The following is a 27,501-nucleotide window of genomic DNA, read 5'->3' on the forward strand; positions in this document are numbered from 1 at the left end:
AAGAACAAGACACAAAGATAGGGCAGGTAACCAGGTAAGTAAAAGCTTATGGGTTTAGCTTAGCCTTGGATTCACAGAATCACGGAGCAACAGAAGCTGGACGGGATCCTGCAGGTCATCTGCTGCAAAGCCTGCTCAGATCAGCCATCAGCAAGCACAGGGCCTTGCCTCATTGTGTTCTGAGCATCTCCTACAGTGAAGATTTCTCAGCTTCTCTGGATAATCTGTGACAATATGTCCCAACACCCCCACAGAATCCTTTTTTTTTTCCTAATACCCGGTCAAAGTTTCCTCTGTTGCAACTTGTGGCAATTGCCTTCTGTTGTGTAGGCCCGTTCTTCTGAGAAGTCTGGAGCACCTCCCCTATATGCAACCACAGGAAGAAAAAAGCTCTGCAGTGAATGATGTACCACTCAGCCAGAGTGTTCCTTCCAACTATCTACGCTTAAAGCATCTAGGCTAATAAGATAAGGCAGCAGGACAAATGTTGGGAAAGTCTGTTCTTTAAATACATTAGTATTTATTAGTATCAGTAATTCTCCTTTTGTCTTCACATCACAGATTCCCAGTCAAGGACAGGGCAGCTGGTATCTGGTCTCATGCTTTTCTCGTCAAACTGGACTAACAAGTTGAATTCAAAGGCGTTTCAACTTTTTCTGCCATTACAAAAGAAATATTTCTTACAAATTCATAGAAAACTGCTACTTTCAGGAACACCAGTCTCCAACTTTTTAAACAAATCTGTCTCAGCTCAGAATAATTTTCTGATTCAGAATGAGCATCTATTGTGTTTGTGTCAATTTAATTTCTTAGGTAACTTTGCTTAGAATGACTGCAGATATAAAATAGCAAATGAATTTCAGTAGACTTAGAATGACTGCAGATATAATACAGCAAATGAATTTCAGTAAAACTAAGCCCTTCCTGTGGATTTGTTATGCCCCACTGATACATCTCAGTTTCTGTCCTCCATCTTCACTCGGTATTAGTATTCTTAATCTCCAGCAAATATCACAAAAAGAATTATTGAACTTTTTTGCACTAAAATGCCATATCTTGCTCCATGTTTTGACATTTTTCTTGATCAATAACTTGTCAATGCAAAAAACACACAGCTATTTAATTTTCTGTGTGCAAAGAATATGGGCTATTACTGGATTTCTCAAAGGCCAATGTGTGGGACGTGAAGGAAGCAGCCCATAATGGTGGGGAGACTTAGTGAGAGAAAATGGGACAGACAAGGCAGACACGCCATACAATTGTAAATAAAGAAAAAAACAAGGTTGAGGAAAATGTTCTTATCTTCTAAGGGCTTTCTATGGATACACAAAATATTTTTCCCTCTTATAATACAAAACACAGCGAGAAAGGAGGCAGGTCTGGTCATACAAACATAACAAGTAAGATTTGATGCTTTCTTTCTTTTTACCTGGGTCATCTATACACAAATTTCAAAAAACTTGTGACACATGCAAAACCAGCTGCTTATTATCTATAGTAGGTGCACTATAGAGTTACCTGGCAATTCTAGGAAACACAAAGAAGTGATGCCTGTTACTATCTGTGGTACAAACATCCACTTGGGTTTTTTGCAGGTAGCATTATCAAGCAAAAGTCACAACCAGAGAACATGCTTTCCCCATCTGTGTTCAGCCCGCCCTTACTGATGCAACAAAATGGAATTTTCATCTCTGATGCTTCCAGTTGTGTTACCATTACAGCAACCAGTTTCTCTGTGAAGATCACTTCATCACTCTTGACAGGATCAATTAAGGCTGCTGATTTTCAGACAGAAAACATCAAAGCATTTTGCATGTATGCCTTTCAATTTTTCATCATAAATCAGAATCTTAGGTTTGATCTTTAGTGTTTTAGTGACTTTAGATGTCAACAGTAAAAAAAACCATGTGTGTGTGACTCCAACAAAGTGATATCCCATTCTTTTGCAGTTACAGAAGTACCGCGTCTCATTCTCACCAAGGTCAGCAAGTCCTTGGAAAGCAGCCTGTGACACAGGGCCTTTGGAAAAGGAGAGATTTTTCCAACTCCATCTAAAGAATAAAAAGGTAACAGCAGAGCTCGTTCATTGCATGTTCACCACTGTAGCTTACAACAAAAAGCCTGATTACAATTTTAAAATACTTGTTGTGGGGTTTTGCTTATTTTCTTAAAGAATAATTGCACTGCATCATTTTCCCCTCCCATATGAAATTCTGCATGAGATTCCTCTAAGCAGATTTATGGCATTCTGTATGATAAGCCTGGGATTTTTCTTATTTTATCTAAACAAAGTAGTGCTTGCATTCAAAATTTAAATGAAAAAAGAACATGCAGTTCTTAAGCAGAATTATGCCAAAAACTTCCTATGCTAACTGATTTTAATAGTATGAGTATTTAAAAATGCATTGGTAATCAATCCCTAGCACTAAGATAAACAGGGAAGAACTGGTTTTAGAAATGGGAAAGGGAAATGAAGTAGGCCAAAACACAAATCACTGTTTTCAGTCTTCACTCTTACTTGTTTACCATTTCTAATGGAGTAGGATGTGTTTCTTTACACAGTGTTTTCTTCTTCAACTTTCTACTGATGTTCTGATCCTTTGACTACTGGCAAAGCTGCTAAATCAAAATCTGTGAATAAACTTCACATCATAAGTTATAAACCTATTTTAATTACTTTTAGACATGCTGAGAATATCTGCAAGGTGATTAATATAACTTGTTTTAATATAAAATCATGCTAATGGCAAATAATATCTTTCTTAGGCTTTCTACACAGAGAATATAAGTCTTTATTAATGAAAGAAAAAGCTTTTATATCAGAGTAGGATTATTATACTGAACAAAACCTTAAATATATATATCTATATATATATATCTATATATATCTCAGAAATCATTTGCACATTAAGAAACTTACAAATCCTGACTATACCTAGAGACTGTAGTCACATCTAAATACTATCTAAATACTATATATATACATATAAAACAAAGAAGCAGCACAGTGGGGAAAATTACACCTCACATTCCTCTAGATTATTACAGTGGGTTTAATTTTTGAATGTGGGTATATTACATCCATTTCTCCTGAGCTAGAAATTTAACAAGACTTTAATGTTTGATGTTTGAGCAATGACTTTTCTATTCTTCTTCACTTCTTTTCCAGTCCTTTTTAGCTACAGGGAAGGGCCAATTTACTGAAACACCCATATTTACTTAATCACTATGTTGCACAATATCAATATTACCCAGGGAAGAATAATACATGCTAAATATGAGAGAAATTGAAAAAGCAATGTAAGTAACCATAATTAAGGTGTGATAAGTAATAATAGCAAAAAATATGCATTCAAAAATAATTTGAATGCATTCAAAAATAATTTGAATGCATTTTAATCTACAAAACATGCAGGTAGGCTATGACAGACTCTCTTTTACTCATTATTTGGAAGACAAATTATTTGATATATCATGTGTCTTGTTGACAACAAGATCCAATACTTTCTGTGTCAAATCCAATCTGCATTGTTAAGCTGCACAGCTGAGCCACCAAACACAAATGGGGTGGAATGCACAAAAATCAGACACATATATGTGGCATCCTGCAAAAAACAACTAACAAGAAACAGGAAGTTTAAGGATGCAAAAACATCAAATAGTGCAGGTGAATCTCACTTGAGAAGAGTCATCTTTAATGGGAGTCAAGGCAACCAGATGGGATTTATTTAGAGGTTATGACCACCAAAATCTAGCTGCTTAAGCTGCTTTACTCAGCACAGATGCAGATGGTATCCTTGAGACTAGAGTGATCCAGATGTCCAACTGCTTGATAAAGGATTTAGATGTGCAATGGTGGAAGTTTGGACCATTTTACCTGCCACTGGTATCCTGGGTTTCATACTGAGGAGCAAGAAGAGTAAAAGTCTCTCTGGAGTGTATCAACTTTTCCAGCCCCTTGTAGTGGGCTTAGATCAACAGAGTGTTTCAAATGGCACAAGCAAAATTACTTTTCGGTAACTGAATCCTGTCCTACCCAAATGCCACCACCCTGCAATGATCTAATTACATGAACAGATGAGAGCACAGCAAAATCCGATGTTTCAGTGGTTTCCACACTCTTTTTTTACAGTGGGAAAGAAATGTGTCTGCTAGACCATTCTGAAGAATTCTTTGAGACTCTGGAAAAGGTCTGGAGGCACTTCCATAAGACACACCATTGCTAAGAAATTTGCTTTTCCAAGCAGGATCTTCAGCACAGGTTTCAGACTGACTGATTGGACATACTCAAGATCCACAAGAAGGAAGTCCATGCAGGCAGGGCATGAGGATGGCACGTGCCATGCTAGTCCATGATAAAAGGTGCTTTATCTCACTCTCCTTGCCTAGTTCCACCATGCCAGCTAACAAAACAAGACCTGTTGCTTCCTAAGGAAAAGTTGGTAAGGAAGTCACACCACCACTATTAGTTTTTATATTGAGGTACATGGTGAAAAACATTCTCCAAGTTGATCAGACAAGACTTAATACAAGGTAAAATAAGCATTATTTGAACAAGCAAAGCAAATGTTAACACATTGGTTCTAAATATGAGTTGCAGAACTGAAATTTAAAAAAACACAACTAAACTGTTGTCAACAGCAAAAATAACTATCCCAACTAAGCAATTTGCAAATATTAAAAGTAGGATGTGTTCTTTTTCAGTTTTTATTTAACAGACTGGATTAAGAGCCCAGTCACTCAAGCATAATCATTTCTACGTCTTTTCAGCTGAATTTACTATTTAATGTGGATCAAAACTAATCCTTTCCTTTTCTAAGGGTTTGTAGATGCATATCTTACAGTTCAGTAAATGTGACTGGTGGAGAATATTTCCAGGAAACATTTTCTTTCTTTTTGTGTCCTTAGCTGTATCTACCTAGAGTATTAATGAAAGTTATATGAATAGAGTCACATGAACGGGTTAAAATTAACCCATCATAAAGATTTGCTGTCAATCAAAAAATTGAAATGAATTTTTCTTAAGGTCACACCCCATTTTTTTAACAGAATTAGACTAGAGTTTGCAGAAAAAAAAAAACCAAAACCAACTGTGAGTGCTCCCGTTTTTTGCTTTCTAGTTTTTGCCAGTTCCAATTATTTTTTCTCTCTAAAACTTTAGAAAAAGATTCAAAGAAATTTCTACACTTGATTCAAAGGCAGCTTAGGCTCCGAATTTTACAGTCATAAATATGTGTGAGTGAAATTTTTGATCGATTGAAGTAAATTGCAAAAGTCCCATGGACTTCAAAAAGTTCAGAAATATAAGCTGTGTTCTCTTCTAAAATTTTCTTGAAGATCTATATTTTTCCATCACTGGCTTGGAATTTCTCTACATTAACCTGCACATTTGTCTCTTTCTTAATATGTATGTTTACAGGGAGGAAGAGAGAAGCAGAATCACATATGCTAAAGCCCAGCATCTAAGATGAAGGGTTTTTTTTTAGTAAACAAAATAGTGCTGAGGGAACTGTGCAGTGTCACTGCAAAGCTGTATTACAGGGCCTTGAAAAGGTTGTGACAAGCATGGGAGGTTCCTGGTGACTGGTAAAACAGAAACGCCAGACCCAGGAAGAGAAAGAAGATCTGAACAACTACAAAATCAGAAGAAGATCTGAACAACTACTACTGATAAATGGACATTCTAATGTCAGTGAGGAGTTTATGGAGCAAAAAGAATCCTGCTGGATTCTTTATCTGAGGCATATGACAGACTCAAGGTGACTGGCTACTAATTTAATTAATACCAATTTTAAAAGGGCAAACTCTGAGCCACTTAATAGCTTTCTATGATGAGATGGTCATCAGCTGATGCAGCTGATGGGAATGGATGTCATTTACCCTGTCTTTGCTACAGTTTTCAGGGAAACTCAGAAAGTTCAAGAAGGGCAAATGAAAGTCCTGTGTCTGGGACGGAGTATCATCAGGTAACAAAACTGGTTGAGGATGATCAGTTGTGGAGAAAAAAAGAGCAATGAAGGTCAAGTGCATTACTGGGCTGCATTAGAAAGTGAGGTCAGCAAAATGCAGGAAGCGATTCTTCTGTACACAGCACCTGAGACTGCATCTGGAGTATTGTCTTTAGCCAGAAAAAATATTCTGAGTATTTTGTTCCTCTAGATGTCACACAATTAAATGTTTAATCCAATTTTCTTCATATTGTTCCAGGTTGTAAACACTGATACTAATTCCTGCACCAGTAGGAACCAGCCTGGTGTGGCTGGCTTGAAAGCAGTTTTGCAGAAAGTTACTCACAGAGCTGGTGGACAACAAGCTGAGCGTGAGCCACCAATGAGCCCACAGTGGCAAAGAAAACCAGCTGCCTCCTGGCCTGCATTAGGAGCATCACCAGGACATCAAAGGAGCTGATCCTTTACTCTGAGAGAAGTCAAACACTGGCATAGGTTGTCCAGATAGGCTTGTGTAGTTCTTGTCTTTGGAAATATTCCAAATTTAACTGGAAAAGGATCTGGGTGACCACCTTTAGGTGATACTGCCTTGAGGAGGAGAAGTGAAATAAACCATCTCAGAGGCACCTTATATCCTCAAATACTCTGCAATTCTGAAAAGAATAATGTAGATAACAACATAAAAATCTTCAGCATGCCGAAAAATAGCAAGATTACCTCTTTCCAGTAACATTCATGTTCTGAAATCCATACAAGCAGCTTGAACAGAATAATTGACTCAAGAAGTCAATAGGGTTTCTTAGAAAATCCGTTTCCACCATATACTGATAAAGCCTTTGATAAAACATGCCTTCATGGGCTTTGAAGCAGAGTTAATATGATTCTCTTTGAAGTGAAAAAGACTAGTTTAGTCTGACAAAATATCAATAGCAAGCACAACCATTTCACATGTGGTGCCAAGTCATTAAAAAAACCCAGTCATTCTACTTCAGAAGATCATTAGTTTCCACAATCATCTTCCCATCTAGGAAGTCAAAAGGAGCTTTACCTGGAACAGATATGTTTTACCTCATACAGCATGGACTGTGCAAGAAAGCAACAGGCAAAACAGAGCAAATGCACTCTTATCTCTTCTTGGGGGTTTTGGCTAATCTAAAACTGTAGAATAGACCATGGACTTCACTTATTACCTACAAACACTCCTCAAAAACCTCAACTTAACTGATACTTCTCTGACATTCTCCCTTTCAAAATAAACACTTCTAATTAGAAGTCAAACTAAACTAAACGAAAGTAAAAATTTTCCAAGTCCCCTAAACTATCTAAATAACTTCCTATAAAAATGACAACTTGGAAGAACTTTCGAGTAGACAGGATTTCCTTCAGCTAACAACAGTTTTTCACAGACACTTTATTGAAGGTGATCAGTTTATTTGTGATATAGGTAGGAAGAATGGGGATTAAAAACTATGATACAAATCTATTAGAAGCAGGAAGTCTAACAAACTAGTTTAAATTATTTCTGAGGATATTTGTCTTTAGCTCTTAATTTACATATTATGATTTTGGAGCCTACTGAATTCTGAATGCTCAATTCTGTAAGAATATGATTCCAGCTACAACTTGATATTAACACCAATTACCACACTATGTCACGTTGCCATATTAGTTTCTGAACTTCCTGACAAGCAACATGCTTCATTGTGAATCCCAAAAAACACAATGAAAATTGTTAATATGACAATTTGCATTTTATGATAGATGTTAATATGATACACTTTACTAAATAATGTATAGCATTTCCATGTGGTATTTTTTAATTTTTAGAATAGGTCTTCTGTGTTTGGAAATCTGCTGTTTTCACAGTAGGTATAATGTGATGTATTGCCAAGGAAAGACACTAATCCTCATTTTAGGCAACATTTACATTGGCTTCTCTGTACAGGTGATTCACTTGGCATACATTGTCTGAATCTGCATCACTGATTACTCTGTATAGGAAAACAAATGAGGTCCAGGGGTTTATTATGCACGTAGGACAACACATTTCTATGTAACAGATAATACTATGAATTTAATGCTAGATAGTCTTGCTTACATATCAAGGAAAAACAGATGGAAGGTGAGAAATGGTGAAGAACTGGTAATTTGTGCAATACAAACAGGACTGAGGGTGTACACCACAGGGAAGTCAGAGTGGTAAGTGGAAAAATACGCTTAGACAGAAAATAAAGTAGGGATCAGCAAATGAAAGAAGAAAAAAAAGAGAAAATATAATTAATGCTGGATTTATTCAGAAAAAAAATTAATTTGATACAGAAGAAGAAAAAATATATACAATAGTATATTGGCAAAAGATTTTTGCTAGACTACAACAAAAAAGCGTCCAAATAGAGACAATACAAACATGATCAATATCAAACTATTGGGAAAAAAATAAAATTCAGATGATTCTTTTTCCTCTATCAGTTTTGGGTAGATTTTGCAAGTTAACAATGTGTTTGCTGTTATTTCATACTTGCTTATTTCATTTTCCCATTTTATGTAGTTTCAGTGATCTTACTACTTCATTAATAATCCTTGTGGTTTTACCACTTTGGTCCTACTCTTCTGAGCAGTAGAAAGGTGATACCATCAAATTTTGTCCATTCTTTTCCAATCTAATTTGTATTTTTTTCCTCTTCCATCCCTTTCCTGTACAGCTCGTTTCCTTTGAATTGGTATATTGAACCGGAGGCACTGGGCACAAATTGAAACACAGGAGGTTCTTCCTGAGCAGCAGCAAACACTTTTTCACTGTGAAGGTGACCGAGCACTGACACAGGGTGTCCAGGGAGATAAGGAATCTTCATCCTTGAAGACACTCGGAAGACAAGTACACATAGTCCTCTGCCACCTGCTCTAGGTGCCCCTGCTTGAGCCGTAATTGGACCAAATGACATCCAGAAGTTCCCTCCCCCCTCAACCATTCTGAGATTCTGTGATATCTTCTTTCCAATGAGTTTATTCGATCTTTCCTTTGCATTTTTTTTCCATTTAATTTCTTTTATTAGGTTCTATGCCACCATTTACTACTCTGTACACTACTCAGCCCTTCTAACCACCATAACCCTGATTTATATTTAGGAGTGTTCCCAAAGCAATTGCTGAAGGAAAGAGGTGCAAGGAAGCTTTTGGATAAAGAGAATTATCTGCTAGAAATGTAATAGCCTAAACCGACTCCATGTGGTGGAACAACTGATCCCAGTAAAAGCAAAGTCTTCAGGATAGAGGGCACGAAGGTAAAACATCTAGGTGAACACTTAAATCAACATTAAAATATGGTTTTCTCTCTTTTCGTAGGAGGAAGACTTAAGGAGTTTAATTCTACAGATGAAAGGCATCACATCAGCCTCAACTGAAATTACCTCTGAAATGTGAAATGTGGTTATTCCTTTGCTTTTGCATGAAAATGGTAACCATTACTGTGTTTATACACTGAAATCCTATTTGCCTTTTCTTCTTCTTCCAGATCTTAATGTGATTTTACTTTCATGAACAGGAATGATTCTTAACTGGTATTTTGCTAGGTTTTCTAAAAGATTGATATTATCTTTTATGCTTTGTCTCCCCATATTCTAATGAAAGAACCGTACAAAATCAGTTTAATTCAACTGGGTGTCTGAAATCATACAAGAGGGGCCTGAATAATAAAGCTCCAGAACAACTTAGGGGCATGAACAAGGTGTGGGATTCATGCCACCAAACCCTGTTGTTTGCACAAAGTAGATGTCAATATGAGAGCTAGCCAGTCTAGGCTCTCCCTGTTGTCAGTTTGGGAAGAAATTGGCACTTTGAGGAAACAGCTCATCTTTTCAGATGTCTACTTCAAAATAATACAAATTGTGCCCTAGAAGCACCTTCTTTTCACTTTGAATATAAAGGGAACACAACTGAACTAGCTTAGGTAAAGATATTTACAAAGTTGGCATCAAGATTTGTTCAGCTGAACCCTTCAAATTCTGTTGTAGTGTTGGATTTGCAGTTGCAATTTATTGCAGTCAGAAGATTTAAAGGTGTTAATATATATTCCTAAGCCTTGCTAAACAGTAGCATTTGGAGATGGCATGAAGATATTTTAACAAGATAATATTCTGCATAAAACCCCTGCAATGGAAAGCACAAAGTTACTGAAATGAATTAATACATTCTTCAGAAACTCATTTGGCACAAGAAGTTGTGAGTCTGGTCTTCATTTGCTAGTTAAGGGTCATTTTCTGTTCTCTGCATCTTTCTTGTCTATTTCTAAACAGTGTTATGCTTCAGAGCTTAAAAATCCCTTATGCCAATATAATTTTGCACTTACTAGAATTGATTTTGTTTTATGGGTAATGGTCCAGAAAAAAGAAGTTTCTTACCACATCTACCACAAAAGCATCTTAAATGTTCAGAAAAACCTTCAGCATTGTGCTACAGCAAGCACTGCACAAGGAGACATATTTCCTAGGTCAGAACATTCCAGCTAAATCTCCAATCAATTAATAAGTCCACAGGAAGGCGACATGCAGAGAAATACTTGGCTTTGTACCCAAAGAAATTAGAATGCAAATCCTGATAAACAGAGCCACAATTTGAAGGCTGGTGTCCTGAATCACAGCAGGTTAGAAAGGCCTGTTCTAGAAGAAGAAAATTAAAGGTCGTGTTTATCTTTTTGCCAAAAAAAAGCTTTAAAAGTCCAGCCTTTGCAAATACAAGTTTTCACTTCTCTTTCATTTTCACAGAGATGCACCATCTTCTGTAAATCTCTCTTCTAAACCCTTTAAACACTAAAGTAGTGATCTGTGTAACCTCAGCTGCATGACAGTGAGAACTGTCCTCTTGTAATAATACTTGCAGATTATATAAACTCTCATCTGGGCTTGCCATCAAAGAGAACAAAATGGAGAGGAAAAATACAAGAGGTATCTTCATAACACATGACTGAATAAAGAGAATATATACAAGGTCACTTTGTTTAAAGAACTGTGAGGGATATCACAGTTGAAATCTTACCCTAGGCCTCTTGGAATCACAACTTCCTGGATCTGAAAATAATTTCTTCTTTAGTCTCCTTCTCTTCACCAGTCTTTACAATGAAAAAAGGAAACATAATTTGGCCTAATTTCTTGCTTCACTTCAGCAAGGATCTTGTAGCTCTTTTTAGTAAAAGTTAACTGTGAAGTCACTAGAATAACCTGATTTATTTAAAGTTTATAAAAAAAGTATTCCTTGTTAAAAAATCTAATAGCCTAGGCATGTTATGAATAATTAAATTGCAGTATGAGCTGAATCAGGACTCTTGCTGCACATAAAGTATGAAATTTTGGATTAAAAACTCTTACTAAATTTTTCATAGTGCTAGTGACAATTTAAATCTGCATGTAAAGCCCAACCTGCTTAAGAAATGAAACAGCACAATAAGATAACGACCCTGATAGTACTGGAAAATGCCCTAGTTGGATTGGTATTTATTCTCTACAGAAAAAAAAGGGATACTACAATAAAAATATTCTTAACCTTAGTTTATGCTTCAGCACACTCTTACATTTTACTGTTGGAGTCTGCAATATGTTTGTGTGTATTGTCCAATTCTCTGTATCACATTGTAAATAATGTGGTTTTATCTCCAGTAGCAAGCCAACCCACTGCAACACATAATAGTAGTAAAACTAAATGACAGAACTACACAGCCTGATGATGGGCACAAGAAAATCAACACACAGAGAAGTTTACTAGAGAAAAGAATCTGCATAACTATATGAAATAAATACCAGGCCACTTCAGACCAGCATACTCAGATCACAGAATTTACTGCTTCCAGCAGATGGGTGAAAAAGGTATATGTATTTTCTGAGACTGCTGACTAGCTTACAAAATAAAATCTCCTCACAATTCTCAAAGCAGAGTAATAAAATATTCTATCGTAACTGTCCTCACTGCATAATCAAACAAAAATAATTCTGATAAAGTAAACAATTGCAGTGAAAAGGTTAATATCTAGATCTGGATATGTTTTCTTTATATCCATACCTTCCATAAAAATGTCTTTCTTTCCTCACCAGAAGAATGGGCGACCTCCCCCTAGAATTGAATAATTACAGTTTATTAAACAGGCTCAAAAGAAAAAATGGAATTTCATTTCTTAGTGCCCAATGAAAACATTTTAAAACCATTTCCTGCATATAAAAGCAAAGTATCACAAAAGCATTGCCATCACTAAAAGCATCCATAATTGTCATCATGACAAAAGAGAGATAAATCAAAATACTTTTAAGATGACTGGGATACCCAAAAACCTATTCACCTGGAAAATTATTCAGAAGGAAAATTATTTCATACAAATTCTTGAAAATAGGACACACTATATATATGTAACGGTGTCATGCCCCTACCACATGAATCAAATTCCATGACAAAAAATGTCAGATCCAAGAAAGAGTACACAATTTTGGTTCCTCCTGACACTTTCACCCTGATAAATGTGTATTATAATAGAATCATGGAATTGTTTATGTTGGTAAAGACTTTTAAGATCATCAAGTCCAATCATAAAGCTGACCCTGGCAAGTCCACCACTAAACCACGTCCTTCATTGCCATAACTACATGTCTTTTAAATATCTCTAGGCATGGTGAGTGAACCACTTCCCTGAGCAGCCTGTTCCAGTGTTTGACAACCCTTTTGGTGAGGAAATTTTTCCAAATGTCAAATCTAAAACTCCCCTGGCACAACCTGGAGCTATTTCCTATTGTCATATTGCTTGATTCTTGAATTATTATTTTGATTATTATAAAGATTTCCTCATAATTACTTTTTCAAAGCAATTGAAAAAAAAAAATCCAGTGCTGGTTCTTTGGAAGATTAATCTTTGTTTTGGTATGTGGTTATCTGTACTATTTAACCACATACACGCATAAAATAAAATTTCTGGAGTCTAGAGACCTAGCATTATGATTTCTATATGACTAATACGACATTTGTATGTGATCATCTTATTTTGATGAATTATTTTAGTAAAATGTTTGTGACACAAGAGAACTGTAATAGGTTTTAATTATTGTTTTGTTAGAGGAAGATTATGAAGACGTGTCAAACTGTCTGATGATTAACTTTGCATGGCATTTCTAAAGTGTTATAATCTTCATCTATCTTTGGCTTAACAGCATTTTTTAAAACCCCTATGTATGCCTACATGTTACAGAGAAATGCCATCACACAAGGAACAAAAGTCTCATATGGGCTGCAGGCTCATGAAAGCAGAAACTCCCTGTTTAAAGAAGGTTAAAGTTTTCTTACTGGGGTGTAACAACAGGCTAGTTTAAATAGGCTAAATTTATATGGTATGTTATACCACTAATTCTGTTAAAAAAAAAAAAAGGAAAAAAGAAAAGAAAGAAAACATAGAATCTGCTTGATCATTGGGGAGTAAGAAACAGCAACAAAAACAACCTAAGAGATGATGCAGTGCTACTGCTTCCTTTCTGGAGGGCTGTACTTCCTACCGAAGGATCCTACCAGAGTGCTTGAGAAAGGCAGATGACTTCTGCTGACAGGGGGATTCTGCAGCCAAGCAGGTACCTCTGTGCACTGGGATGGGTCACAGAGGCTCACATTGATGAGCTTAGAAAATCAGGCCAAGAGATGTGATCATCCTGAGCAAAGGAGAGTTAAGGGGATGTACCATCCAAAGGAAGACTCCAGCATCTTGACTATAGGAAATGGTATCAAGAGGAAACCTTATTCCCAAGACCTTTAAGACCATCAAGTCCAAACATATTAACATTTGACTCAATGATCTTACAGGTTTTTTCCTAAAGAAAACCTAAAGAATTCTATGATCCTATGATTTCCTGCTGACAAAAGGGGAAGATCTCCTTGCCTCCTCTGCTGTGTCAGCTCAGACCTTTCCCTGAGGTCATTCAATGCTTTGAGTCAGCAGGGAAACATCCATGTCCTCTGCTGATTTGAACTGACTCACTGCTGGGTCCCCCAAGTAGAAAGACTGGTCAAGAAGTAGCCAGAAGGTCAGGAACAGATTGCAAGGCAAAAGTGGGGGTAAAAAACAGAACCTGTCCTTTTTCAAGGGTGTTACTCAATCTCCCTGGTGAAATCCCAGCCACACTAAGAGCTGAAGGAATCAGACTGTTCCATGTGCTTCGTATGGAAGCAGTTGGTTGAAGAAATGTTGCGTTTCTTCTGCCTCTCCCTCCTGTAACACATTGCTTGGCAATGCTCATTATTTAATTCACTGCAAGCATAGAAGCAAAATATGCTGGTGCCAAGACCTAACTTTATAGTACCTGCTTGTTGGAACTCTGGATGCTGAGAATTTTAAACTTTCTGTGCTTAAAGGCACAGACCCACAAGAGAACACTGCATTTGACCTGAGGCAGTGAAGAAGGCTTCCAAAATTGATTGATAGTACTGGGATTTGGGTGTGTAGCTGGTTAGAAGTATGTAATATCACAGGGTGAAAAACTTAAGAGTTTGGATTTTAGAATATAGAAATAAATATGAAGTAAGATGGATATTTTAGGGTGGAGGCGGGTTGCTCTTCTTTACCTTCTTCTTCCTTCTTCTTCATGGGTTTGGGTGATGCTTTGTAATTGGACAGAAAAGTCTGCATTGCGGGCTTCAAGGGATCAGTTATTGGGTTAAAAGGGAAAATAATCTAGGTGTTCTTTCTTAGGTGGATAGTTTAGTCTTAGAAGACCTTGTAACAAGAGATTGTTAGCCATTTTGTGCCATGCTAGTGAAAAGCTGCTGAACTCATGGTTGTGAGACTGTTTTACTGATAAGAAATAATAAACACCTGAGTCTGAACACAAACTACCGCCTCAAGTGCCTTCAATCCAGACCCAGAGAAACCAATACCTGCTAAAAGGCTAAATTTGGTACTTTTTCACCAAAGATTTCTAGTAGTCAAACATTCATTATTCAGTCCAAAGCTGACAAGCTAAAAGCAAATTTTGCAGGTGGAAGACGTTTTACTGCATTTCTTAAAATTCCATATTTGATACTTCCACAGAGTACTTTGCATAGATGCTTATGTCATAAGCTCTTCCTCCACATGGGCACAAAAACTGGCATTCTTCAAATGGTGCATGCACTCATGAACACAGAAATGCAACAAAGGGTAGAAGATTTAAGTCACAGTGTGTGCTTCCAAAGCAAAAGAGAAATCTTTCAAAAATACAAACACTTAATGCTTAATTTTATGGCCAGACTCCAAACTGGTCGTGTTGACTTGTTGTTGAAGGAACGGGAAAATTTGAGTCCCAGTTCTGTATCGTGGGGCAGCTCTACTTGAATGCTCAGCAATATATTGTAGCTAACAGACTACAGCAAGGGAGGAGAGGAAACAAACTGGGAAGAATAAAAGCAGGCTAAATAACAATAAACACAGTTTTCCAGTACTTTCTACTCTGTGCTGTGGCTATTGATCTGCTTATTTTTCTCAACTCAATTACACCAGGGCCAGCCAGGTGGAATATAGGCATGTGGGATGAACAGCTTCTATTTACTGCAGTTATTTTCTCTTGCAATGCTATTAACAACTAGAAGGTCTTGCCCAAAGAGTTGTCAGAGGTATTCTAGCTCATCTCAGTAACATTCAGAGCATCCAGGGGGATATATTGTTATTTTCTGGTTTTTAATTTTTTTTTTCCTTCATTTCCTTAACCTAAAAGCTTTCAGTCGAACAACTGTGTTTACATATTGCCAGATCCCAACTGTTTTAATTAATTGCTGAAATTGTCATTCCTTTTGTCATTTACACAGCTAGGAAAGTCAAAGTTAGGTCTCACTGCTGTAACACAACATATTTGGGTCTGGGTAATTAAGAGCTGTAGAAAAAACAAATTTTATGAGGACTTTTTTTTTTTCCTCTGGCTTCACTCACATGAAAAAAAAGGACAGACTTTTTTGACAAATGAACCACTTTTTCTGGTGTTGAAGAGAATGTTGTTGGTATATAAAGCCATTAGTGAAATGTAACTCTCTAAACCATCCCTGGCTTGTTTGCAGACAGGATGAGTTCCATTACTCTCCCAATTAAAAGAGAAAAATCATGCACATTATCCTTCCTCTATTCACTGTAAATTCTCATAAAGAAAAAAAAAGAAAAAATCAACCCTGCCAGCTCTTTGAACAGGTTGAGACAGCATAGGGAAATTCCGAATTTGCAGCACTGAAAAGGTCTTCCTATCATGAAATCACTTGGATGCCTGATTCTACATCAGAAGATCCTGACCCTGTGTGCTGGGTTTGCATGGCCAGGTTTTGGTAGTGGCAGGGGCTGCAGGGATGTCTGTGAGACTCTGTCAAAAGCTTCTCCATGTCCAACAGAGCCAATACCAGATGGCTCCAAGATGAACCTGCTGCTGGCCAAAGCTGAGCCCATCAGCAACAGCCCATCTGCATCTCTAGGACAACAGACTTAAGAAGGAGGAAAAAAACCCCAAAACCACAGAACAGCAGAGAAAGGACTGAGAATATGTGAAAGAAACCATTCTGCAAGCACCAAGGTCAGTGGAGGAGTGGGGAGGAGGTGCTCCAGGTGTCACAGTAGGTTTGCTGGCATGACTCGCGATACCTGGGAAGGACCCACACTGGAGTAATTTGTGAAAGGGACCTTACAGGGGGAAGAGGTAGAGAACTCTGAGGCAAAGTTCAGTCCAGAAGGGAGGGGGTGGGGTATTTTTAAGGCTTCCTTTTACTTCTCACTCTAGTTTGACAAATAATTTCCCCAAGTCAAGTCTGTTTTGCCCATGGCAGTAGCTGGTGACTGAACTCTCCCTGTCCCTACTTCAACCTTTGAGTTGAATGAATGAGCCTTTCTTCAGGTTTTCACTCCCCTGCCCAGCTGAGGAGGGGAGTAACAGAGCAACTTCCCTGGGAAGCTGGCATCCAGCGAGGGTCAGCCCACCACCCCCTGGCATTAGCATGAAACTCTTGATTCCTGCTCAGAATACAGCTCCACAGCATCTCAAGCTGACCTAAGGTGCAGTACAGTATCACTACCAACTAGCTGTGCTTCCTCATGTCCTTCTTTGTTGGTGGTTTCTGAGGATAATCACATTAAATCACCTAAAAGGAAATTTTTGGGGATTTTGCCAAATCAGTTTCCTGAACAGATCCTTTACCTGGTCACAAGTGTTGGTTTCTTTGCTTGACAGAGGACAAGATCACGTGGCCAGAACACAGGACTAGCCAGGCCTGGATTTAGACTGTTCTCAGCACTACAGTACACATATGCTCAAACTGGATTTAAACAAGTAAATCTGGGTACTAAACACAGTCCAGTTCCAACAACAGGAAGATTTGAATCTCTTATTTCCTCAGAGGGGAAGTACTTGTAATGAGAGGCCAGAAATGAAGTGCTGAAAAGATCAGTACTTTATTTCACATCTGCACTCAACACCTTGGAAAACAGGAGACAGCAATGCACTAATGAAAGCTGCAGATAAGAGAGCTACATAAGCCAAAGCCATAACACCATACATACATAAAAAACTGATTTTGAAAAAAACTGATTTTGAAAAGGGCATTGATAAATACAGGATGACATTTAGCTAAATGCAAGGTTAAATACTAAGAGATGACTATTAATTAGCTCCAATTTCAGGTGTGATCTCTTAGAAACAGGAGGATGAAAAAGCCATGAGATCATTAATGGATTACAAGATGTGTACAACCCCCAAATTCAATGTAGCTATGAAAAAAGACACAGAGACATAAATGTAAGAAATTCTGGGAAATATGAATGCCATTGGACAAGCTGATAGTGAAATTCTTGGGTTTTTAAATTTTTTTTTTTTTTTTCAGTTTGGGCTATGTTCATATAAGAACAGGACAAGAGTGAAAAGCTGGATTTCATACCTGGGCAAGAAGCCAGTCCTTGGAAAAAAAATTAATGACTCCAATGTATCACCCGCCTTTTCTACAGCACCTATCTTAACCCTAATGAGACCCCAGTGAAGGTGAACCCAATAAATGCTTTGCCATGACCAGTCTGGCAAGCAGTGTGTGACACCAAGCACTTCACCTGCAGTGAATGCTGTCCTTCCTGCAGACAGCATAAACTGGGGAAATCAGACAAAATATCTTCTATAAGGAAAATACTGACATATCAGAGTTGAAAACTCAGTCATCACCTGCATTAGCAGATACATGACTATTAAAGACAAAAACACTTTGCAGTTCCATGGCACCTTATTAAAGAGAAATTGATTTGTCAAAAGTCACAAACAAAACTGACACCTGCTGTTTTTCTGCCATAAAAGTATCCATCACTATCCAAACAAAACTCCTGTTCTAGCTCCCTCATCACAAGAAAGATGTGAACAGTTTCAAATATAAATGGGATAGGAATCAGTGTTTGCACCCACTTTTTGCCTGCATAACTTTTAACAAGCATCTGCAGACCATTTTGGTTTGAAAGCAAAACCAGATCACAAAATTATTAAGAGTTAGAAAGGACCTCTGGAGACCATCTACTCCAAACCTCTGCCACGGAAGGGTCCCCTAGAACAGATTACACAGGAATGTGTCCAAGTGGGTTTTCCATGTCTCCAGAATGGGAGACTCCACGGTCCCCCTGGGCAGCCTGTTCCAGAGCTCTGTCACCCTCAATGTAAAGAAGTTGTTCCTCATGTCGAGTTGGAACTTCCTGTGTTTCAGTTCCTGGCCATCGCTCCTCACCCCATCGCTGGGCACCACAGAAAAGCCTGGCATCATTCTCTTGGCACTCGTCTTTGGGGTATTTATACGCATTAATGCGATCCCCTCTCAGTCATTACTCCAGACTAAACAGGCTCCTCTCTCCCTCTCCTAAGATGCTCCAGGCCCCTCACCATCTTTGCGCTCTTGCGCTGGACCCCCTCCAGGAGCCTCTTGCACTGAGGAGTCCACAACTGGACACAGCACACCAGACGTAGCCTCCGGTTACCAAAGCCCCCCACCCCTACATACTCCCTGTGTGACCGCAGCCCGCCAATCCCCCGGCCCCGGCCCTGCTCCCTCCTCGTCCCGCTTGCGTCTCCCTGTAGCGCTTACGGAAGCGCCGGGTCCCGGTGCCGAGGTCCTACTTCGACCGCGGAACAGCGAGAGCTACTGCCTCATTAGAAATCCTCCCCGCCGTTCTCCGCTGCGCCTCGTCCACCCCTCAGACTCTCTCTTTCCCAGCTGCAGTGAGGAGCTGAGGGAGAACACGGCCGCCCCCAGCCTCATAGCGGGTCGGCGGGGCATGTTATCCTACCTCTATGGCCAGGCGCGCATCGGGCAGCTCAGGGCCGGTGAAGGCCCCCGTGCTGCGGGCGGCACTGACGTGTCGGTGGGAGCGGCGACGGCCCCGGCAGCACCATGTGAGTGAGTGAGGGAGGGACGGACCGACCGACAGCCCGGGGGTCCCGCAGCCCTTCACCCAACCCTTACCCTCTGCTCTCTCCACAGGTCCAAGGTCACCTTTAAAGTGACGCTCACCTCGGACCCCCGGTTGCCTTACAAAGTGTGAGTGCCGGCGCTTCGTGGGGCGGAGGGAAGTGTAGACGGGGCACGTCGCGGATGGCCTCTGAATGGCCATCCCGGCGGGGCATTCCGCCAGCGGGAACGGCGCTTGGCTCCCTCCCCCTGTGTGGAGTGACAGGCGGTGTCCGTGGTTAGCCCTGCTCTCGGGGCTTTCCCGCTTTGCCCCACTGCCGTGTGCGTCTTCCCCGGGTCACAGAGTCATTCAGGTTGGAAAAGACCTCTGAGATCATTGCGTCCAACCTTTGCCCGATCACTGCCTCGTCAGCCAGACCATGGCACTACGGGCCGCCTCCAGGCCCCTCTTGAACCCCTCCAGGGACGGTAACTCCACCCTGGACAGCCCGTTCCAATGTTTGACAGCCCTTTCAGTGAAAAATTTCTCCTGATGTTCCACCTGAACCATCCTTGCCACAGCTTGAGGCCGAGTTCTCTCTTCCTGGAGAGGACATTGCTATGGAGCTTATTACCACACCTCCTGAGACTTGCCACATCTGCTGACATTTAAAGGTGTTCATTCTCTACAAAAAATGCTTCTTTTGTAGCATCTCACACCCCCCAGGGACTTATTCTCCCCTTGAATAGAGCTTGCACAGCTTTGGCAAAAGTATTTCCATTGGTAAAAGTGAAGTTTCAGTCAGTAGTTTAACAGATGATAAAGTTTCTTTTCGGTTTGTTTTGGCAGCTGCGTATTTACTTGTGTTGTGATTTCAGGTTAAGTGTGCCTGAGAGCACACCTTTCACAGCTGTCCTCAAGTTTGCTGCAGAAGAAGTAAGTAGAGAGTGATGATGTTGGTTTTTAAAATTTTGCGTGTTCTTGAAAGCTAAAGCTTTTTTTAATGATAAAAATGCAGTGGTTAATTCAGCTCAAGGAACTGCTGTTGGTCACAGATGGTCACAAGCTTTACTGGTCTCAGTGGGGGCCTGGCAGAACTTGCAGAATCCTAGACTTAGTGATCCTTACGTAGTTAATGCATCAGCAGATGGCATTGAGGTGATTTCTGTTTTTGTAATTAACTATTTTATAGCAGTGATTTAAAAATTTGTGACAGTGAAGATTAAAAGGTACTGCTGTTGGATACTTGATACTGAAATTTCTTATGTAGAAGACACAGAGTTTTTGATTGTGGAAGGTATTGAGAGCAGCCATATGGGATCGATTAAAAAAACTGTCTAAAGGGAAAATGTGGGTAGTGTGTTCTTTGGTTTCTGTGTGTTGATCTTTCACATGGAATCCTATATCATTAGGTGTTTAAATTGCCCACATGATGTGTTTGAAGGGATGTATCATGTTGTTTCAGGTTAAGCACGCAAAGATTAAGAGACATTCATTGGATGTAAACCTGGTACATGTCTCAGGTGTACATTTTCATGATAGTTAGAAAAAAATTTCCTTGCATTTGTGGAATTACTACTGAAATAGTCATCCACTTCCATTAAAGCTACTTATATCTATAAATCTCAAGGACCTCTTTTCTAATCTTTTTTTGTATGTGAACCAGCTAAAATTTTATAATTTTGTTTTTATTATAATTTTAATATTATCTATATTATTAATATTAATATTATTGTATTGTATATTAATATTATTAATATTAATTTTTATTATAATTTTAATATTGCCCATATATTTTCTGCTTTAACTGTGTCTCTTACGCTGTTTTGTCCTACTCTTACTTCTTTTAGTTCAAAGTTCCTGCAGCAACAAGTGCCATTATAACAAATGGTAAGCATATAGTTCATATATATTTTTAATAGTTTTTGTATTGAGGGTTTCAGTGAAAGTTTATTGTTAAAATCAGTACTGTCTCATGTTTCACAAACTCTACTTACTGCAAATTGAATTTACTAATACTGAAGTGTTATTTAAATTTCTTATGCATGGGGTGAAGATACTAAACCACTAATTCAGTTTTGTCCAAATATATAGCTTGGATTTCTCTATGCTGAAGCTTTCTTGTCAGTTCCCATTTTTTGGCTATAGGAAATAGCTGCATGATGACCTGATGTAAAAGTTGTATCTTGCTGGTATGTTTTTAGAGCTGCAAGTTTAATGTAATAAATTGTAATATGTCTGTTTCATCTTCTTTTTTCTCTTTTTTTCCTTCTTCCTAGATGGTATAGGAATAAACCCTGCACAGACAGCAGGTAAGTTACTGTGGATGAATCCCAGTATTTAAAACTTGTTATTTTTCTCTTAGTTTAATGTATAGCACATGAGGTTGTATTGCATTTTAGGTTTTATCATCTTAAATGGGAGGAGCATTACCCAGTAGTTGAAAACTACAGTCATTGGAGTGTGTAAAAGGTTAAATCCAAATAAACAGTGGGGGTTTTTTTTTGAGGAGCATTACCCAGTAGTTGAAAACTACAGTCATTGGAGTTGTAAAAGGTTAAAACCAAATAAACAGTGGGGGTTTTTTTTTGTTCAGTGTTTATTTAGTTCTTTAAAAAAGTGATGAGCTTCTGATCTTCAGAGCTTTGCATTTTAAGGTGCAGTCTAAAAGCAATACAGTGTTAGATTCTACTGCAGTAATAAGTAGCAGCTATATACCCCCCCTGCTCTATCTAATTCAGTAGTACTTGCTCTTCTAGCAGCACTTCTCATGAGATACATTAAAAAAAGGAGAATTTTAGAGCAGGAACTCCAGGAGCTTTGGGGAGTGTGTTTTCAGAAGAGTAGGATTGGAGCTAGATGGTCATAAAGGTCTCTTTGAAATCAAACCATTTTTTGATTCTTGCTGATAGCTCTCTTGTTCTCACCAAGGGGTCCCGTGTCAGAAATCCCTGATTTCAGATATCAAGGCTGATATCTGAAGAGAGGAGAGTTTATCTCTGTCACAGGAAAGTGTAAGGCCCTTTCCCATCACCTCCTGAAATACATGGAAACAGAGTACAGAGGTTGAATTGTACCAATAATGGTCTGCTGTCTGGAGGCAGATCGTATGGACCTGTTCTTGAAAAACTATACTTTTAAACTAATTGGGAAATAATTACAGTACTCTAGTCTTAAACCATTAGAGAAGACAGTGGGACAGAGTATCTTGATAGAAAGTTATGAACATTTCTTACCTAGTAAGTACAAGTAAAAATGGCTGTGCTGCTTATGGAATCCAGTCATCCAGTGAAAATAGAATAATTTTACTCTTGCTTGCAAACATGATGAATGGTTGATGGAGACTTGCTGTTATTTTGGTTTTTGCATGAAACCCATCATCCATCCATCCATCCGTCCGTCCGTCTGTCCGTCCGTCCGTCCGTCTCATTTATGCCCTTTGACTGACAGTCATTACTGAAGGTACCACAAGAAAAATAAAACAAGGTATTATCAGCACACCTTGCTGTGTAAACTGGAGAGTATGAAGTGGATCCTTGCAGAGCACAGAACAGTTTCTGATGGTGAAAAAAACAGTTGCTTGACATTAGTTTGAGGAATTTCTTGAAGTTGTAAAAGAAACAATTTAAGTGTCGAGACCTTTTTTTGAGGTCTGTGATTGCATCAACAATACTTGAAAATGAAGATCAAATAAGTGTTTGGCTTTCTGCTCCAGAGACTTCTGTCCTGCCTTAGTACACCTGGATTATGATTTCAGAGGTGTACTGCCTCAGGCAGACTTCTCAGCTGATGCTGTCCTTATAAATGATCCCATGACCAAGTGTATTAAAAACAGATGAGAAATCTAATAATTTACTTTTGTTACTAGATCATCGCACACGTAAAGCCACATTTTCACATGACCACTGATGAATACTTAGGCAAAATGGTAAAATTGCTTAAGGTATACTTAGGCTGTTTCTCTTCCTCAGCAGTATGCTTTCATTTTGTATTATGTAGCTTTAATTAGTTGTAGCTTAATCCTTTAAAGTAAGAGTATTTAGAACTACTTGACTGCTGAGTGAAGGCATCCGTACAGTAGTTCATTGTACCTGCAACACTGCATATTGAATTCCCATCTCCAGTTGATTTGCTTTATCTCTCCTAAGCTCTTATAAATACTGAGGAATTACTCAGTAGTATAAGACAGCAGCACATGATTGAGAAACAGGTAAATTAAAAGCATCTAGATGCAAAATGTTGTCATCACTGCCTTATTCTGCAGATGTAAAATTAGGCACATGCATTATGTTTTTTTTAGCATTGGTGTTCTGGCAATGCTGTGTGATGTTGCCCTTAACTGGAACAAAACGAACCAGTCCACAATAAACCTCTAAAATCAACCCAAACAAAACAAGCAGAATACAGCCTACACCAAATCTAGTGCTCAGACCAAAATCCTTCCTCAGTTTACAAGTAAACATACATAATTTTAGTTTAATCTTCTGTTCAGCCTCATTAATTGGTATCTCAAAATCCACTTTTTTCCCTTCTTTCAATTTTTTTCATATATCAGAGTTCCTACACATTTTACAGTTACTTTAGTCTTCAAAAACTTCCAAACTAAGATACACGGGAATAAAATTTTAGTAATCCCTGGGGATTTCAGAGGTTTTGTACTGTTGCACAATTTCCCTTCCTTTCTGAAAAAAAGCACTCAAGTATGACTTTCATTTTCCTTACATGATTTCGTGGAGCACGGGAAATGAAAGCTGAAAGAGCTAGGCTTAGCACTTAATCCTTGTATTGGTTTCAATTTTAAATCCTTGATAGTTCAGGGAGTAATATGCTTTAACTTTAGTAAAACCAGTGTAATATTAATGATGAAAACAGACCAAGGTGAGGTGAGCTGTCTCCATGAGGTGCAGCTGAGGCCTGTTTTAAAATGTTGAGAATTGTATGCTGGCCATTACAAAAGGATGTTTCCAGTCTAGAATAGTAAGGTTAGTAGGCAGTTGTCTGTTTTGCTGGTGAGACAGATTTGCATTCAGTGGGTATTATAGATCTCTTCAGAACCAGGTCTTGGCAGATCTGTAAGATCAGAATGTCTTCTGATAACATGTTTTTTTGAATTGATTTTCTAAGGGTCATTATATTGAATATATATATACAATGATTTTCATCCTGATCCTCTTGCTGGAGTTCAAAAAAGGGTAGCTTTGTTCTAATACACAGACAATTTAAATGGATGTCAAGTATCTTAATCTTATTTGTGAGAGCACCCTACATCCCTGGAATGGGATGCCTGAGAGAGAAATAGAATTAATCTGTTTTAGAAGTTAATACAAGGTTGAATAAGGAATCAAATATAGTTGATTATGTGCAGTAGTAGTATGAAGTAAAAAAGTAAATATTCCATATTTTGTTAAGGAAATATATCACTTAGTGATGTGGTTTCATTTTCAAATGTTGCATTTAATTAAAAAAATTGCAACCTCAATACATTTTTTAAAAAAATCAACACATCTAAATATTAGAAACTTCTAATTTTTGTTATGTCTTCTTGAAAAGACTATAATAATTAAGACAATGCAGGAATAAATAAAGTTGAAAGGGATTTTTATACTAAAATTAGACTAACTTATGCTTGGACATTTGGAGAACCTTTCTAAAAGAAAAGTACAATTGAGGTTTTGAAGTTAGAAGTCAATAAGTACTGAACCAGAGAGAGAACTAAAAATGAATGAAGGCATGAATGATCTCAAGAAAACAAAATAATTGTGGAAAAGTAAAACTTCGTTTTCTGTTCTTGGAATTATTATGGCTTCTAAGTTGAATGAGGCATTTGAGTGTGAAACTGCAGAGTTTGAAAGGCTGCACTTCACAAGGCCTAGCATTTTCATTTCAAATAAAGAGCTCCCTGGAAAAAGAGAGGCAAGGTAAAATTAACGTGGAAGCATGAAAACTTTATTTCTGGTATGTCAGAGGAATTATTATGAAGCTGTTAAACACTGACTTAACGCTGTTATCTTTTAAATGTGTTTGTTGAGGGAACATTGTATTTTCTCGGTTAGTAATACATCCTGTTTTCTTTCTTTGTTTAGGAAATGTGTTTCTAAAGCATGGTTCAGATCTTCGGCTCATTCCCAGAGATCGTGTTGGGAGCTCCTAACATCTCCTGAAATCTGGGGAATAGGTGACATTGATGTGCAGCAGAGGTCTATCTATTTTGGAACTCCAAAATGCAACTGATGAATTGGACTTTTTTAAAGCAAGCAGAAATGACTTCCCAGGATTTGATTTTTTTCTTTGGAAACAGAGATAAGGGTTCATTTTCCTCTTAAAGTACAATAACTCGTGCACTGATTCTTCCCTGGCTAGTAGAACAGGCTGATTGCATTTTATGTTGCTGTAAGAAAGACAGACTTCTCTACAGGTGTTATTGATGCCACAAGAGTAAACACAGCCACCATCAATAGATACTTAAAATACTGGATATCGTTGAGCCTACTTCATGAAAGGGAAAACTGTGTTACAACATTACTACAAAGAAATTATTCCTAGTGTGTGCTAAAAGTTGGGGTTTTTCCTGTATTTTTTTTCCTAAAGTTATTTCTGTGTTTAGGGGAGCAGCTTTCACTTGGCTCAAGTATTGATCTCAAGTAGAGGGGAAATTTCAGGAGTTTATTACTCAAATAAGTAAACAGCTGCCAAATGTTCCAAAGTAATTCTAAGGTTTAATTGCTGCAAGTATTTGAGATAAAGGAGAATACAGAGATTTCTGTGTTTTAAGACTTCATTTTGACATACTGTGAAGTTAAATTAAACTCAATTTCAGCGAATTTGTGAGACCTAGTCTCCTCACAAGAAGTGCCATCAGCTGGGAAGGATTGAAGTGTAATTTGGGAATGTGTAGACTGGTCAAATATGTCATTCCTTTTTCAGTAAACTAATGCTGGTTCTATCCAGAAGTCTTGGTTTTGTTGTTGCCTGTTACATAGAAAGCAGCATAGAATTCACTGAAATATTTTTTGTTCAGATTAGAAATTGCCATGTGTACACTATGAGTTGTGTATTTTAAGTAGAGAAATTGCTGCTTTTCTTGAACTGGTTGTCTGTGCTGTGATTTCATGTATTTGGCAAAATCTTACCATATTGCATTTTTTTCTGTTCTACTGAGTTGAACAGAAAGAACAATTGGTATTGCAGTGCTTGGTTAAATGACTATTCTCACAAATACAACTATCCTGTGCAATCATTGTGCTTTAGAAAGATGTTCAGATAATGTGTCAGATAATGCAGAAGTACAAAATGCCCTTCTGAGTGGGTGTAAGCTTGAAGAAATAAAAACTCTCCAGAAATCAATATTTGCCTATAAACAGCTTCCAACTTTAAGATAACCTGCAAAATTCTGTATTTTTCTTTACTTTAATAAACAATTAAATGAAGAAGTGCAATTGTTGTTCCTTTCCTATTCTTAGAGTTTGATAATAATTAAAAACAGTTCCCGTTAATTATTCAGCATGCTTTGGGATTAATTTTGAGCCAAAAGATAGTTATTATGCAGAATTCTACAGAACACTGCCCCAAAGGGCAGAGTGCCTTGGTTTTCGTTATTCTAATGCCACAATATAATTAGTATGAGCAAAATTAATTGCTTGCAACTTTTAGCTACAAATTTCTTGACTGAATGCTTGAGAAAGCACCTCATATTGTAATATAACAAACAGGAGTCTTTTTTTTCCTGTCTAAAGGTGCAGTGTTTTTGAAAGGGAATCATGGTTAACTGCATTTTGAAACTAGGATATTCTAATGTTTACATAATTGAGGGTTATGTAAAAATTATTTCATGTGGTGGCTAACATTTCTCACACTGTTACTTAGGTTATAACAGAGCATAAAGTATTTGACATACTGCATTGCAGGTAGTTTATGTAACATGCTAAGAATTTGTTCATTTGGAAAAATAACTGGTATTTTTAGTGCGCTGTTCATTACACCTTTGTCTCAGTATGGTCTCTAAAATCTGACCGTGGCTTTTCTGTTTGGTAAAGAGACCATTTCAGTGCTAAAACATAATTTACCAGTCTCACCAAGTTGACTCAACCTTTGCAAGTTCATTTTGTTAAGTCTTGTTTGACATGGTTGTATAGGTTGTATAGGTTTCTAGGGCTTGGGAGTTGTTGGAACATTGTG

At 38.0% G+C, this 27,501-nt stretch overlaps 1 protein-coding gene across 2 annotated transcripts; it reads left to right on the forward strand.

The window, feature by feature from the left end:
• Positions 1-19,028: 19,028 nt before the first annotated feature.
• On the forward strand, positions 19,029-26,762 carry UFM1 (ubiquitin fold modifier 1). 2 transcript variants are annotated; one of them, XM_059838921.1, is made up of 6 exons: positions 19,029-19,334; positions 19,419-19,475; positions 20,205-20,262; positions 21,177-21,216; positions 21,606-21,638; positions 25,410-26,762. In XM_059838921.1, the coding sequence occupies exons 1-6, from the start codon at positions 19,213-19,215 to the stop codon at positions 25,475-25,477; spliced, it is 378 nt and encodes a 125-aa protein (XP_059694904.1). In that variant the 5' UTR covers positions 19,029-19,212; the 3' UTR covers positions 25,478-26,762. The 2 variants fall into 2 exon arrangements, with proteins under 2 accessions (XP_059694904.1, XP_059694905.1); XM_059838922.1 differs by having other exon boundaries at positions 19,237-19,330.
• Positions 26,763-27,501: the final 739 nt, after the last annotated feature.

This window comes from Haemorhous mexicanus, chromosome 2 (assembly GCF_027477595.1).
Source record: "Haemorhous mexicanus isolate bHaeMex1 chromosome 2, bHaeMex1.pri, whole genome shotgun sequence".
NCBI classification, from domain to species: domain Eukaryota; kingdom Metazoa; phylum Chordata; class Aves; order Passeriformes; family Fringillidae; genus Haemorhous; species Haemorhous mexicanus.